Here is a 12892-nt window from a genome sequence, read left to right on the forward strand (position 1 = left end):
GAACGATGAATTGAATACATGTGTATATAATTATAATAGCATGCCAACAAAACCAAAGGGGAAAAAAGCCTATCTGAATTGCCGATAGTAACAAGACGATAGATTTCTTAGAGAGAGAGAGAGAGAGAATGAGAGAGAGACAGAGACAGAGAGCAACATCACATATACTTAAATATTTGTATTTGATAAAACAGAAAATATGAAGAAACAAACAATGGCCAAGGAATGGCAAGCAGGACCCAAAAGTCCTTTAACAATCCGAATGAAAAAATAATAGGAAGGTCTTCTACTTAAAAATAAAGAAGACCAAAGCCAACCCTTAAAAAGACAATATTACTTACAAGTTAAACGTATAGGAAGGTCTTCCACTTAAAAAACAGAAAGACCAAAACCAACCCTTCAACTAAATAAAACCTACACAAGCACTAAGCGGCGGATGGGGCTGAAACGTAGTTCACGACACCAGCCTTGGAAAGCGCCGCCAAAAATGCTTGCAGGTTCTTCTGTTCATCCCCTGCTCCAGCCTCTCCTGCAGGCACGGTATTCTTGTAGTCCAATGACTCATCGTTGTATATGTCCCACCATTTCTTCACCAGCATCTTGATGTCTTCCCTGTCCATGTTCTGTTCCTCCCCAGTATACCTCCATGGCTTTGACCCCTAAAAAACCAACCAAATTCACCATTAGAAGACTATCATTCATAGAAAAAACAGTAGTTTATACATAACTCTGGGATTGTTCTCATAAAAAAAAAGTGGATACTCACAGCAGCACAGTAGTGAACAACTTTGACCTTGTCAAGCTCGATGTTCTCTGGGTGGCGCCACATCAAAGCCAGGACAAGGTTGTAAACTGGAGGGATCGGCTTGTAAACATCCCTAAAGAACATGTTCAGAAAGTCCTGCAAAAATCATAAATATATATTTGGGTTAGATAATTGATTTAATTGACTAAAAACCACTCCTGAGTCCTGAAGTTTCGAGAATTACCTGCTCAGCAAAAGGGGTAGGAGGGGTAGTTTTGACTGTCCTGAGGAGGTCACGGTATGTGGTCATGTTGGGTTCATACACAAACATGCCGGCATTGAAGTAGAGGGGAGGCTTGGGGCCTAACTCAGCAGGCCACTTGACCTTGTCTGGGCACTGTTGGCAGTAACCAACCTTGTATTGTGGACTGTGGCTCCATGTTTTCTCACAGAAGCAATCCATCACTGCATAGAAATAGTTGTCCGGGAGATCAAAGAGGTGATCTATATTCTCAAAAACTTGGATGTCTCCGTCTAGGTAGATCATCTTGCTGTACTCCACAAACTGCATTTTCCATCGTAGCAAAACTTATAATTAGACTCCACTCACAAAGATATTGAAACTCATGCGGGTAGGAAAGAAATACAAGAAATTTCTTTTCTTTAACAAAAACTTATGTCACCGTCAAGAATATTTTAGTGGTGGCAGACAATATTATCTGTCAATTTCGTATACACTTTCACAGGAACAGAAAATATATATAACAAGAGGTTAAAAAGAGGTCAAAGCTGAAGTAAAAAGATTGTTTGGTTGCACAAGCTGACAAAAGACAAGCTTGGCTTCCTTTTCAAATGAAGAGAGAGATTCAAATGATTCAAATGGATATGTTTCTAGAAAAAACTTTTTCCACAATATCTGGATGAGGAACCGAGCCGACTAATCTACTTTTATTTGAGATAAAACCAAGCCTTATCTAGAACAGAGCACAGGCCCTTGAACCCCTGGAGCACGTGTCAAACCCCACACGAAAACTAACTAGCAGTGACATAAAGCAGAAAATAAGTGTAAACCATGAAAAATTAGAAAATGAATTACTGCTAACAAAGCATGCATACCTCCCAAATACGAAGCTTGGAGTAATTGATAACGTAATATGCCATGGCAAACTGGGTTTGGTTCTCAGGTGGGTAAACCGGCTCAATCTCCTTCACTATGCAACCCTGAGACACCAAAATGTCACGGTGCTCCTCGGGCACGTCTGGCAAGATTGCCACTACCAGTGGGTACTTACTCTTTGCCTTTCTCAGGCCCTTTGCCAACCCAACCACACCTTTCACGTAGTCTCCATTACCGGCCAAGAACGTAACGTATGCTCTGGTGGGCATGATGGCGGCCTTGGTTAGCCCGGTGGTGGTGATGTCAGGAGCCATTTGAAGTTGGTTTTTTGGAGAAATTAAGGATGATATGAACAAAGACCGGGTGGGTGAACGGATTTGATCAGAAGGCTAGCTTTTAGAGTGTTTGGTCAGGAAGAAAACAGTTTATTTTTCTAGGGAAAGGAAGAAAAAGGGTAATGAGGATGAGGTTTTGTAGTTGAGAAAAGAAAATGGTTTTGTTTGTTTGTTCGAATGATGAGAAAATGTGTTTGAGAAGAAAAGGTTTGTAGTCAGAGTGAGATGGATTTGGAGGTTGGGGGTGGTGGGGGTTTATATAGGATTTTGGGTTGATTTGATTAGGTGTAATGTTGAAGATTAAGGTAATTAAATAATAAATATTAAATATATTTGTCCTTGTGACTTATCGGTAAGGTAAAGGTAGACTAAATAATTAAACGGCATCGCTTAGACTAATGTGGTTCTAAATTTATAATTCTACCCATGATGACTCACGACGTTATTTTATAAATTGCAGTAAATTAATTACTTATCTGAAACGAAAGAGAGTTTTGAGAGAGAGAGAGAGAGAGGAGAGAGAGAGAGAGTGAGAGAGTCAAAATATTGATCCGGGATCTGATCCGACGGTAAGAGAGAAATTTAAGGAATTGGGCGGTGCACGAAAGGGCAGGATAATAAATGGAGAGAATAAAGTATGAAATTTGTTGAATGAGTCAACTTTGTTCTTCTCATAATTGCCGAAACGACATGGGTTTATTTAACCGTATTTCATATGAGAAATGATACTTGCAGTCGTGAGCGTGCAGTCACCGTACAGTCGTTTTGAAAAAAGTGAATAAATAAGGGACCCATCTGAAAAAAAATTAATTTTTTAATAATAGACCCTACTCTTTTTCAAAGCGACTGCACGACGTTTGCGCATTCCACGACTGTATGTAGCATTACTCATTTCATAAAATCTTTTTCATACAACACGTGGCGTTCTCGTAGGTTGTCTTTTTGTTTAAATTATATACAATATAATCGTGGTTTTGGTAAGCGAAATGAGCCGTAAAGTCAAAACGGTCAAGTAGGGTCCACAAATTCATTTTTGCCACTTGTACTATGGAGGCAACGTGTCGGCTTATGATTCAGTGGACGGTGTCTCGCCACGTGGCTGAAACTTTTTTCTCTAGTTTTGTTAGTTGGTCTAAAAGGTAACTTATTTAATAAAATAACTAAAAAAACTATATTTGTAAAAGGGACAATGCAATACATAAATTCGTTACATAAAAGGGATGACGTTGCATGAGTATTTTTTGACTTTGACTGAACCGACCAATTCGGATTTCGGATAATATTTTAGACTTTTTTTTTTTAAATTATTATTAAAACCTCCGAAATAGCTGTAATATGACTAGGGACAGTGTTTTTGAGAATATTCCATCATAATTCTTGGAGTTCTTTTTTAATAAGCCTAGCTTTGTATTTTTTTAAAAATATATTAATATTTCTTTTATTAACTTTTTTTTTCTTTGAGAGTATTTTTTTAAATATTTCTTTCCTTTTTCACTCCTTAATTTGAGCCATTAATTTATACCCCAATCATGAAAAAGTCAACATCCAAAGATCAGATATTAACAAATGTTTGATGAAGAAGAGGAAAGAAATCCCACTAACGGCGTATATTTTAAATGAAAATATATTTATTGTGGTATGCAAGTATCATCCATTCATTTTAAGAACCACACAAAAAAATAAATAAATATAAGATCTATATAAAAAAATTATTTTTATAATGGTGAACCCCACATTTTTTTCGAAATAGATGTAAGAGTATTGCATACTTTATGACTGTATCTAATATTACAATTAAGGAAGAGAAATTTTATTTATCATCTCTACACCACACATCTGTTTTTACTTTTTTAATTTATTTTGATGCTGTAATAATGTGTCAATACATTTATTTGTTGTTTAAATTTATGTCTAATATGTTTCCCTTCCGAGTGATTGGATGAGAGACAAGTGGCAAAATCAGAACCATTGAAGTTAATAAGGCTGAAGCTATTCTCAAGTGAGGTGTCTGTGCTTGAAGCAGCCGTATTATGGATTTGACGACACTGGATCATTCCACGTGTCAACATCTATTTTATCCTATATATATGTAGCTTCTGTGTTGTAAACCTTAGCTTATTCTCATTTTGGGGCATTCGGTTGTTTGGGGCGGCTTCGATATAGAGAGAGAGAATAGAGAGGGGAAATCTAGGGTTTGTAAGGGTTTTCACTTGGAGAAAAAAATCACTGCGATTTTCTGTGGGTGAGTGAGCGTTTTGTATATACATGTGATTCTAAGGCTTCTCTGTAAAGGACACTGATTATCAATAAAACTTTGAGGCCATTCCTACCGTGGATGTAGACCATTAGGATCGAACCACGTAAATAACTTATGTTGATTCTTTCTTTCTTTTATTCTTTCTTTCTTTAATTACTGTTTTCATTATTACTCGATTTCTTGATATCTTTGATTCTATTAAAGGAGTTATGGATTTATTGTATTTGTTTGGTTCTGTCCGTGAATATTTGCTATCATATTTTCTTTTTTGAGTTCTGCATACAAGAACTCTTGAATAGATCTTTACAAAATTATAACATATATGTAGTATAAGAATGATGATCAGAACAACCAGTGACAGAAAGTTAGAGGATGGTATTGAAAAGCATGGGCCATGAATGGCTCATGAAATTGCCTCCACGAGGACCTACTACATGGATTGGTGCAACAAATGCTCCTAAAATGTAACGTCTCTTGAGATAATAATTAAAAAAATAAAAAGATAATCATACTGTCATAAGTTCATAACTATAGGGCCACGTCTTATTGCCACCAAAGAAAGAAAAATCAGGACGTGTAGGTAGAGTAAGATTAGGTAGCAGATGGATTCAGATTCGTGCCATTGGAATGTGTCTTAGGCCCGTTTGATTTTACAGATGATCTCATCTCATCTCATTTCAATATCTAAATACTATTTAAATACAAATACTTTTTAATTTTAAATTTTCAACATTTTTATCTAATAATTACATAATCATTATAATTTTCTCAAACTTTTAAATTAAATATAAAATTCAAAATTTTCAAATCTCAAAACAAAAATTATATTATAACAATATCTTAACTTTAGAATATTTTTATTTAATTTTTTTTCTCTCATTTTCCAAAATCCCATAAAATATCTTAACTTAAATCATTTCACTATTATTATTCACAAACTATCTCACTATTATTCACATATTTATTATCTCATCTCATCTTATATGTGTAACTAAACGAGGCCTTCATGTGTAAACACCTCAATGTTACACTATCTTAACACATGTTACAGACTACAATATCATATTGTATTTTCTAATAAACACCACAAAAGATGTGGATTTACTTGTCAGAAAAGGAATCATCGTTAACTAGCTTGGAGAAAACAATGTTGTGGCATCTCTTGTAAAAAATCTGGGCAAGAATATTTCATACGATGTCAACAACTTTGATTACTCTGGTATGTGTAGAGATTAAAATGCATTCTATGAGGACCAATCTATAAGGACCAATCAGAAAAATTAACCAATTTGAATCTGATGGCTCACAATGTTGAAAGATTATGATTTATTTGAGCTGAATTGAGTGACCAGTGAATTACACTACGACATTTCGTAGATTTGACTACCAAATAATCACCTACCTTGCATAAGTTTGATCTCAAGAATAGTACTATGGGATGAAAGGTCATAAACGAACTAATTCTTCCTTGACTAATAATAGTAAATTGCACGTCATTGAATGGTGGTCGAAACCATTTAGCATAGAAAAGAAGCCAATTTGGACCGTTATTTCTTAAATAATAATCACACAAAAGAAATAGCTAAACAACAGCACATGAAGAAACAAATTCTGTTGAGGTGAAGAGAAAGTTATCTTCCCTAGCAATGGTGGAATGCAACAGTCCAGCTGACCAACCAATATTGTTAATAACACGAACGGCAGCACGGGCTGGATCACCAGTCACACGGCTTCCTGCTATCTGTTCATCAAATTCTGGAAGGCTACATGCCTTTATCTTTTTCCTTCTTCTCCTCCTCAAGCCTTCTAGCTCGTCTTCTTCATCCCATAATGCCTTCAACACTTCTAGAGCTTTAAAGGAAGCGAGGCTTTAGATTGAAGAATTGAGGATAAAGCAGCATGAGTTAGAAGCTGGCACAACAAGCAGACATGGAGATATGATTAAAATAACAAGAACAACAACAATAGGAGTTCAAAAGAGAGATTCAACTCCAAATGTAAATGCTTATACAACAATTCAGACTTCCAAACAATTGATTTAATTTATAAATATTTTACAACTATTTTTGTATGATGAACACTGTTTTTTTTTTTCTTAATTTGCACTTTTGAGACTACTTTTTATGTTTATTAAACAAATTGTAATATATTTTTTGAGACTACTTTTTATGTTTATTAAACAAATTGTAATATATTTTTCAAGATATTATATATGTGTATTTGGTCTTTCATTATTGGGTTAAAAAATTCCTACTGTTTGAACAACCAACAACCGTACAAACATATAATCAATCTAACCATTCGAACAGTTACATAGAACATTCGAATGTATTCCATAATCGGCGTTTGAACAACAATCAGACATAATGAACTCTCTTCAAATGTACTAATAAGCGTTTGAATTCCTTTTGATGACGTTACATCTACATTCAAAGATTATATTTAATGTTCGAACGTCTTCTCCTAGTAACACGTTGGAAGTATAATAATCTGATTGAATAATCAACGTAATGAGTTCGAACATAGTTTTTTGTTTAACCACTAAATTTAATGTTTCAATGTTCTTCTATGTCACTACGTTCGAACAAATTTATTTCGATCAATCACTCATCCCAATGCATTCGAACATACGTTTACATTCGAACATAATGATTTGACCGTTCTACCATAAATCTGGGACAAAATTTAATTTTCCTAAAAAGCTTTCCGTTCAACTGCTATCAAATGGTTTTGTTCAATTTAGTCTCAAAAAAGCCATTTGCAAACAATGATATTGGGATGAATTTTTCATACCAAAAATTATTTTGGGACGAAATTGTAATTTTTTGAATGAAAAATTTCGCCCCAAAAACCCACATGAAGAAACTGTACGTTGTTGTTACGCAGAAAGCATAGCAGTGACGATTTCGTAAAACTAATATTGGTGGATTTGAGCTTTATTATTAAGTTTTTCTATGGATTATGCTTTCGAGGATCACAAAATGCTATTTTTGAGGACCATATATTATTAAACCCAATATCGCGGCAGGCAATGATGTTAGACTTGCAGTTAGTACTTAAGAATTAACTTCCTTTCTTTATTCTTGGGATATTATTCAACCTTGCAAGTGCACCGAATGATGAGTATCCTTCCTTCACTTCGCTGGCAATTGATTTGTTTGATAGGTCTCATGCTCAGAAATTGCCTCAAAATCTTGAAGCGGATGCAAGACACTTTACTGCTTTGGCCGGAGCATTTTTTCTTCCATCATCCAAAAAGTTGCTACGACAAAGAAATCTTGCTAGAGCTGATCATTTATATACTGCAAGCCAGTTGTAAGAGGCTGGAGTGACCCTGTCTCTTTGATTAAAAAGAGGCTGGAGTGAAGTTTAAGGTGAGCTCAAGCCAATGCTTACTTGACCTGAAATTCACCAACATAACGTTGGAAATTCCATGCATAAACTGTATAATCAGACGGAGACGAAGACTGGTTATCAAAATGTCATAGCTTTTGAGCAATGCCATTATCCATGAGTCACATTTTAGAAACAACATTGTGCTTTTGAGTTTCCTAATCAACACTTCCAAAGATGTGGATTTACTTACTAGAAAAATGAATCATCATTAATGGGCTCGACAGCAGCAATGCAGCGGCATCTTTACTATATAATTTGGGCACGAATGTCGTATATGATGGCAGAAACTCCGCTTATTGTCGTTTGATTGAAGATTTGAAGGCATTTATGAGAACCCTAAGCATAATTGGAAGGCTACCTTGAAATGCAATTATTTCAGAACTCTTTGGAGAATAGTTTCTACTGCAACTTTGGGTATCTTACTGCTGCCCACTTTGGTACAAACTATATGCTACATCATCCAAGTTGTGAAGAAGCTTTGTGTATTAAATTCTGGTAGCACATAATTGATCACATTGTACGTTCTGATGACATTTTATTTTACTCCTTGCGTTTAGAAATTAATTTGTTAAATTGCTAGCTACTACTTGAAAATTTTGAACATAACATGAACAAAGATAAGTATTGTTTGAAATAATATGCCTTATCTTCACTTTCTTCATCTATTAGTACAAGCTTGTCCAATTTATGTTGTTCTTCTTGAAATTTCTCAATATAGACCATGGATGAGGGTGGAAAACACAATGTTGAAAAGGATTGACATGCTCGGTTCACAACAACAACAACAAGTAGACTTACCTCAAGCACCAAATAAATATAGACCAGCCCCAAGAGCATCACTGCCTCTAGTTAAAATTAGAGAACCTAGCGAAAATCAAGCACCAGGAAATCGACGGCCACCAGATGGAAGATGATCGATTTTACTTCATTCCTGCAAACCGGGGAGACTCACAGCATTACACCAAGATCTCACACCATTAAATCCCAAACAAAGCCAATCAAATTCTATCCTCTTCAGTGTTCGAAAGCAAGGTCCGTTGAGTTTAGTCCCTACATCATTGGCCCATCGGTTTACCAACAAATCTTGACTCATTTTGAGAACCTATCGGGCCCTACCTTCTGCGATGAACCAAGTGGCTTTGAGATTCATGTAGGCCCAACTCCCTCTCTTAAACCAAGCCTACCAGTTGTCCCATATGTTAATGGGAAAAAAACAAACAAACAAAAACAGTCGCCACGAGTACGTAGTGCTGAGATAGGTGAAATCATAGGAAGCTCCAAATAAATCTCTTGCTTACATCGTTGGCTCGTCACTCCACTCTAACAGTACAACAATTGTACACAACATTAAAAACGGAGAGCTTTATTGTCTCCGTTTGATCATCACTTGCTTCATCGGCTCTATGATCTTTCTGAAAGTCTCAGAAGTTATAGACGCGGCTACCAAAAGGGAAAAGAGTTTGTTCAGGTGAGGAAAACACTCACCATCACAATCTTTTTCTTACAAATCAAATAATGTTATGTGTATGCGGCGTGCGATTTAGAGACCTCATAGAATCAAACAACTCTTTAAATTGTTCCATAATCTCCTATTTTTATAGCTTATATTATTGAGAATCATTTATCATTTTTTATATCAAGAAACAAGGAAAGAATGATAATAATTACAGGATAATGAATGATATTTTTGTTATATTTTTAGGCTTATAACTAACTGCATATATGCCACCCGAGAGCAACCTCTTTTAATTTTCTTTTTATTGTAAGGCCGAACCTTGCAAGCACGTATATCATCTGTGAACATGTATGTTGTTCAGATGTTTGCTCTACATTAATTTCATCCAGTACCGGAGGTGGTGTTTACTTTCAATATCATCTGTGAACATGTAGCGTCAAATATTATCTTTATCTTATTCATCACTTAATTTGATTTTGTAATTATCATCAGACTGATCTAATCTCATCATTATCACACAAGTTAGTTTTAAATGAATCATCTATATGTATGGGTCATGTCGGCCCAATTCCAGAGGTCCAAGGAATTAGCTCATGTCACCAATAATCATGTCTCTCAATACAATATAATTTCCAAAACTCCAAAAACAAAACATAAATTCATCTATTTCAGCCAACTACACAAGTTCCTCAACTGGTCCTCGCTACAATAATCCAATGAAATAACTTAACTACTCCTAAATCTCCATAAACTCCCATAGACATACTGAAATTCAACCTACCAAATAAAGTTTATCCAAAAGCAATAGTACCCTTAGGTACTCAACCCTCTATCATCAGCTAATCTTGCCCGCACTTTCTATTACTGATCACCAATTGAACTATCAAAATCAATTGAAAATATTATGAAGATAATGGGTGAGTCATCAACAACTCAGTAAGCAGAGAACATATATTAGTATGTAAACATGAGCATTTTCAGAGAGTTCAGAATGCAGTAACAAATCATTTCAGTTTCAATATGCAGATCTCAAAACGTGTAACCAGAATATCCGAGCGGAACGACATTTCAAACTATTCATATTAAAAAACCAACTGTTCATATTCAAAGACCATTTGGCATAACATGATTGAACATCTTCATCTTATCATATCATTTCATATCGTAACGTATCGTATCGTATCACCATATCATATCATATACCATGTTTAATCTCTGTGGTAGGATTGTACTATCCCTGACGGTCAAACCAGGTAGTATCAGAATGTGAATATTTCCTTTATTCATTCTCGGAGTCTCGAGTGTGCACATAGGAAAGAACACAAAAAAAAATCACTTTATTTCCAAAGTGGATGCACTTATATCATAGAAATTGGTACCAGCCATATAACAGAATCAGAGCTATTGTATTAGAATCAGAAACATAATCAAATACAGAATCAGAATATCATGCCAAAGATTTTTCATATGCATATCATATCAAATAGAGTGCTAAGCATGTTCATATTATTTTCACATAATCAAAAATGGATTTAGAATATCTTCATATAACATGCACAAAATTTCCAGATTTCATATTCAATCTTTTGCACATTTCAGAAACAACATGTCAAAATATTGTTCATATCTACACCAATCATGGCAGAAAACATTTTATCTTTTATACAAATCATGAGTAATGCAGAACACATATCTGAGGTTGTTTTCACATTTCTTTTCAAAACATTTCCTTTCAAAACATATCATGAACATTTTCATAAATCAACCTCAGTTCATTTTCCTTTTATGCAAAGTTTAGTATAAGAACCCCGCTTACCTGACTCTTCAACTTCTCTAAAAAAAATTCTCATAGCCATAGCAATGTAAAGCAAATTGATCGTCACCTGGACATAATCAATAAATACCATACGTTAATACAAATAAACCGGTGCATCCAAAATGAACGTCACAAGACTCACAACTAAACGACTCTACGACAACAATCCCATGTTTCCAAATCTTCTAACTATAACATCAACATACTTAATCCATAATAATGCCTTGTTCCCAACCATGGCACAAGCCTCCACGCTCTTACATTAAGGGCTCGTTTGGTTGTTAGATTGCACTCAGCTCAGTTAAGTTTGGTTCAGAAGACCTCTTCTAACATCCAAACACTAACTCTCAATTTATTAAGCTCATCTTAACTTAAAACCTCTTTATACATGGGACACACGACCTTTTTCAACTCAGTACATTTTTACATGTGGGACCCATAACATTTTTCAACTTCCCATAAATACATCTAAACTCATCTTACCATCCAAACACATCTAAACTCATCTTGGGTGAGGCTCACTGCACCATCCCAACTTACTATTATTCATAGAGAACTCAACTCAGCTCAACATCCAAACGCAGCCTAATACTTTAGCCCAAACTCTTCAATTCCACTTTACTAAGCACAATGACAAGTCAAACAAACAGCATACACTTAACTCCCACCACGTCAGGCAATTAGACAGCCCATACTCCGGACATCTACAACCCACAAACCAACAAATAAAACACCACAAACAGTCCCCAAAATCACTTGTTTTAAAACAAGCCACCACCTATTTCATCTCAACACTAATTATTTCGATCACAATCACAACGCCCAATTCATAATTTCTCAAATTCCAATAATTTCACACAGCATACAATCAAAATCATGACTACACAGTTTCCCAACACTTCGTACCATATATCACAATATCAACGTCAAGTCCATAAATTTCACAAACCCTAACTACATCAATTTAATATAATTCAAGACAGGGAGCTAGAAGTTATACCAAAGTTTGAAAGGCAGCAGTGTAAAGATGCACGATGTCACGAGCAGGGTGGTGAGCAGTGGAACTCCATGCGATGGAACTAATTGGGTCATAGTGGTTCAAACGGAGGGCATGTAGTGGATCAGCCTGGTGGCAAGGTCAATAAGAAATGGAGAGGGTATGGGACAGAAAGAAAGAGGGGTTATCACACCACCAAACAAAATCCTAGAGCGAAATGTAATCTTCGACGACCAGGAACCTAGTTTAGAGTTGTCGGCATTAGGTAATCACCAGAGCAATCAATCTCGGGACAAAGGGGTGAACGGAGAGATAGAGAGAAAGAGAGCCTCACCAGGGTGACAGCGAGCACCAGTGTACGCTAGCGTCGTGTGTTGGTCGTTAGCTGGGGTCGACGGGGAGGGACTGATCAACTGAGAAATAGAGAGGTGAGGGGGAAAATCGATGAGAAACCGAGGTTTGAGGAAGCAAGAAACAGAGGGAGCGAAAGTAGACAGAGGCATACCACTTACAGCATCGAACGGCGAGTACCGGCGGCGGTGGCGTTTCCATAATGGTGCCGAGTGACTTGGTACGGAGAAGAGAGAGAGAGAGAGAGAGAAACTGAGATGAGAGATATTGTGAGAATGAGAAGAAACGGGAAGGGTAAAAATGGGGAAACTGAAATGATGGGGAGGAAAGAAACACGGGGAGAGGAATGACAGGGAGGGGAGGAGAGGGAATCGGGAGCGAGAAAACACCCACCCCAAAGGAAACGTTTCCTTCCTTCAGTG

At 36.1% G+C, this 12892-nt stretch overlaps 2 protein-coding genes across 4 annotated transcripts; both read right to left on the reverse strand.

Annotated features, from left to right (window-relative positions):
• Window positions 1-163: 163 nt before the first annotated feature.
• On the reverse strand, window positions 164-2430 carry LOC108987740 (galactinol synthase 2-like). The gene is made up of 4 exons (XM_018960733.2): window positions 1862-2430; window positions 990-1310; window positions 767-901; window positions 164-659 (listed from the first exon to the last, which is right to left on the reverse strand). The coding sequence occupies exons 1-4, from the start codon at window positions 2174-2176 to the stop codon at window positions 426-428; spliced, it is 1005 nt and encodes a 334-aa protein (XP_018816278.1). The 5' UTR covers window positions 2177-2430; the 3' UTR covers window positions 164-425.
• A 3499-nt stretch (window positions 2431-5929) lies between these two features.
• Window positions 5930-12812, reverse strand: LOC108987744. Of its 3 annotated transcripts, XR_004802216.1 has the most exons (5): window positions 12625-12812; window positions 12454-12532; window positions 12123-12248; window positions 11123-11189; window positions 9836-10186 (listed from the first exon to the last, which is right to left on the reverse strand). XR_004802216.1 is itself a non-coding variant. In XM_018960735.2 (2 exons), the coding sequence occupies exons 1-2, from the start codon at window positions 12212-12214 to the stop codon at window positions 6037-6039; spliced, it is 378 nt and encodes a 125-aa protein (XP_018816280.1). In that variant the 5' UTR covers window positions 12215-12241; the 3' UTR covers window positions 5930-6036. The 3 variants fall into 3 exon arrangements, 1 of the variants encoding a protein (XP_018816280.1); XR_004802217.1 differs by lacking the exons at window positions 9836-10186; window positions 11123-11189 and adding an exon at window positions 5930-6305; XM_018960735.2 differs by lacking the exons at window positions 9836-10186; window positions 11123-11189; window positions 12454-12532; window positions 12625-12812 and adding an exon at window positions 5930-6322 and having other exon boundaries at window positions 12123-12241.
• Window positions 12813-12892: the final 80 nt, after the last annotated feature.

Source organism: Juglans regia, chromosome 8 (genome assembly GCF_001411555.2).
Source record: "Juglans regia cultivar Chandler chromosome 8, Walnut 2.0, whole genome shotgun sequence".
Taxonomy (NCBI): Eukaryota; Viridiplantae; Streptophyta; class Magnoliopsida; order Fagales; family Juglandaceae; genus Juglans; species Juglans regia.

Bases quoted from the DNA above. Each gene is read 5' to 3' on its own strand.
- LOC108987740 (XM_018960733.2), bottom strand. From the start codon at position 2,176: ATGGCTCCTGACATCACCACCACCGGGCTAACCAAGGCCGCCATCATG. The intron at 902-989 runs GTAATTCTCGAA...TGATTTTTGCAG, and splicing joins CTACCCCTTTTGCTGAGCAG to GACTTTCTGAACATGTTCTT. The intron at 660-766 runs GTGAGTATCCAC...TTGGTTTTTTAG, and splicing joins TTGTTCACTACTGTGCTGCT to GGGTCAAAGCCATGGAGGTA.
- LOC108987744 (XM_018960735.2), bottom strand. From the start codon at position 12,214: ATGACCCAATTAGTTCCATCGCATGGAGTTCCACTGCTCACCACCCTG. The intron at 6,323-12,122 runs GTATAACTTCTA...TTCAATCTAAAG, and splicing joins CTGCTGCCTTTCAAACTTTG to CCTCGCTTCCTTTAAAGCTC.